Genomic DNA, 1,484 nt, shown 5'->3' with positions numbered 1-1,484 from the left:
CCCCAACGAGCCGTGAACCGCCGGAGACTCCTACCTCCTCCCCCTTCTGGATTCTCCTGCTGGAGCTAATGATAATTTTGTGTCCTCTCTCAAAAGTCACCACCTCAGCCACGCAGTTCGGCGCGCACGAATGGTTGATGTACCTGTGGAAACAGGGTTGGGAACGGGTGACCCTCCAAGGAAATGCAGCCCTTGAGGCAAATCCAAACCAAATCTCAGGATGACCTTCGCTTCGGGCCACACTGACTGTCCCCATACAACTACCTTACTCTCCGCTTGTCTCTTTACCTAGAAAAGGCCAAAAACACGTAAAACCAAGCATCAAAATAACAAAAAGCCATCCTTTCTTCACAGCAGCCGTGTGACAAAACCAGAGACGAGTGGAGCACTGTCTCAGGGCAACGGTCCGCAGCCTGACCGCGCCGGCTCGGAGCGTGAAAGCCGTCGCGGCCCTGCGGTCGGGTGGCGCGCAGCCAGCCCTGGCCAGGGCAGAGACCTCCCGGAGCCACCCACCTGGCAGGACCTCCCGTCAGGGTGGCATCGATGACGTGGTCGTTGTCGATGCGGAACATGTACACGCCGCGGTTCTGAAAAACAGGATTGGGAAAAGAGACTCTTGGGAGATTTTACGGAATTGTCCCCGACGAAGAGGCGGCAGCAACGCGGGTGACCCCCGGGCATCCTTCTGCACGCGGGGTCAGAAAGCGCCTGCTAGCTCCGGAGGGGCTGCCAGTCACGCGCCGCCCTTCCCCTCCCTGCGAGGGGCCGGAAGGGACTTTGGGGATCATCTAGTCCAGGGCAGGATGGAGAGGAAGGCATCCAGGTGGGTGCTGAGCCGCAACAGGGAAGGTGACTCCGCAACCTCTCCGGGCAGCCCGTTCCCGTGCCCTGGTGCCCGCAAACTGAGGAAGTTCTTCCTCAGATAAGGAAACCTCTACTGTGGGCTCCTCCGGGTGTATCTTTAGCTGACTGCGTTGGGAGCACAGCAGGGAAGAGGGGCTGGAGGACCCGGACTCAAAGAGAACAGCAGCGTCTGCTCTCTCGCAGGAGCGCTCCGAAGGGGAAGGAGACAGTGAACACGCACCGCCCGTACCTGAGACTCGTAAAGCTTCTCCTTCCTGTTTGCCACCTCATTCCGGATAATAGTTCCGATGTACTCGATGACCATAGTGTGCTTTTCAATGTCTCTAGCAGCGTATAAGCCCAGGCCCTACAAAAACACATGGCGATTTAGAGCTCCGGAAGAAATTCCCGCTGCGCTCCTGCCCGTGGCCCAGCACCGTGCCTGCAGAAAGCCACGCCAGAGTCGGCCGGAGCGAAGCGGCAGAGAGAAGGGACCGACACTGGAACGGCCCAGCTGCACGTTTACATCTTCAGGTGCAAGAGAATGCCCGTGGCTCGTGTCCAGGCGGGACAGCAGGCCTCTCCCCTGCCTCGACGCCAGCCTCCGCAGGGCTCACCCACGGCAGAGACGCCCGCCAGGA

The 1,484-nt window shown here is 59.6% G+C and overlaps 1 protein-coding gene across 1 annotated transcript in view; it reads right to left on the bottom strand.

The window, feature by feature from the left end:
- The window catches only part of LOC104507347 (histone-lysine N-methyltransferase 2C-like), a gene marked incomplete at its 5' end in the record, with an annotated part of 2,186 nt that extends 976 nt beyond the window's left edge, over nt 1-1,210 (bottom strand). The window contains 3 exons of the mRNA XM_010148594.1: nt 35-143; nt 514-587; nt 1,094-1,210. Coding sequence (XP_010146896.1) covers nt 35-143; nt 514-587; nt 1,094-1,210 — 300 coding nt within the window. The remainder of the gene's footprint in view (nt 1-34; nt 144-513; nt 588-1,093) is intronic.
- Between the last annotated feature and the right edge of the window lie 274 nt (nt 1,211-1,484).

The sequence above is a fragment of the Eurypyga helias genome, unplaced genomic scaffold, assembly GCF_000690775.1.
Source record: "Eurypyga helias isolate BGI_N326 unplaced genomic scaffold, ASM69077v1 scaffold24003, whole genome shotgun sequence".
NCBI classification, from domain to species: Eukaryota; Metazoa; Chordata; class Aves; order Eurypygiformes; family Eurypygidae; genus Eurypyga; species Eurypyga helias.
The sequence above is the reverse complement of the archived record's forward strand: the minus strand, read 5'-3'. Positions and strand labels throughout refer to the sequence as shown.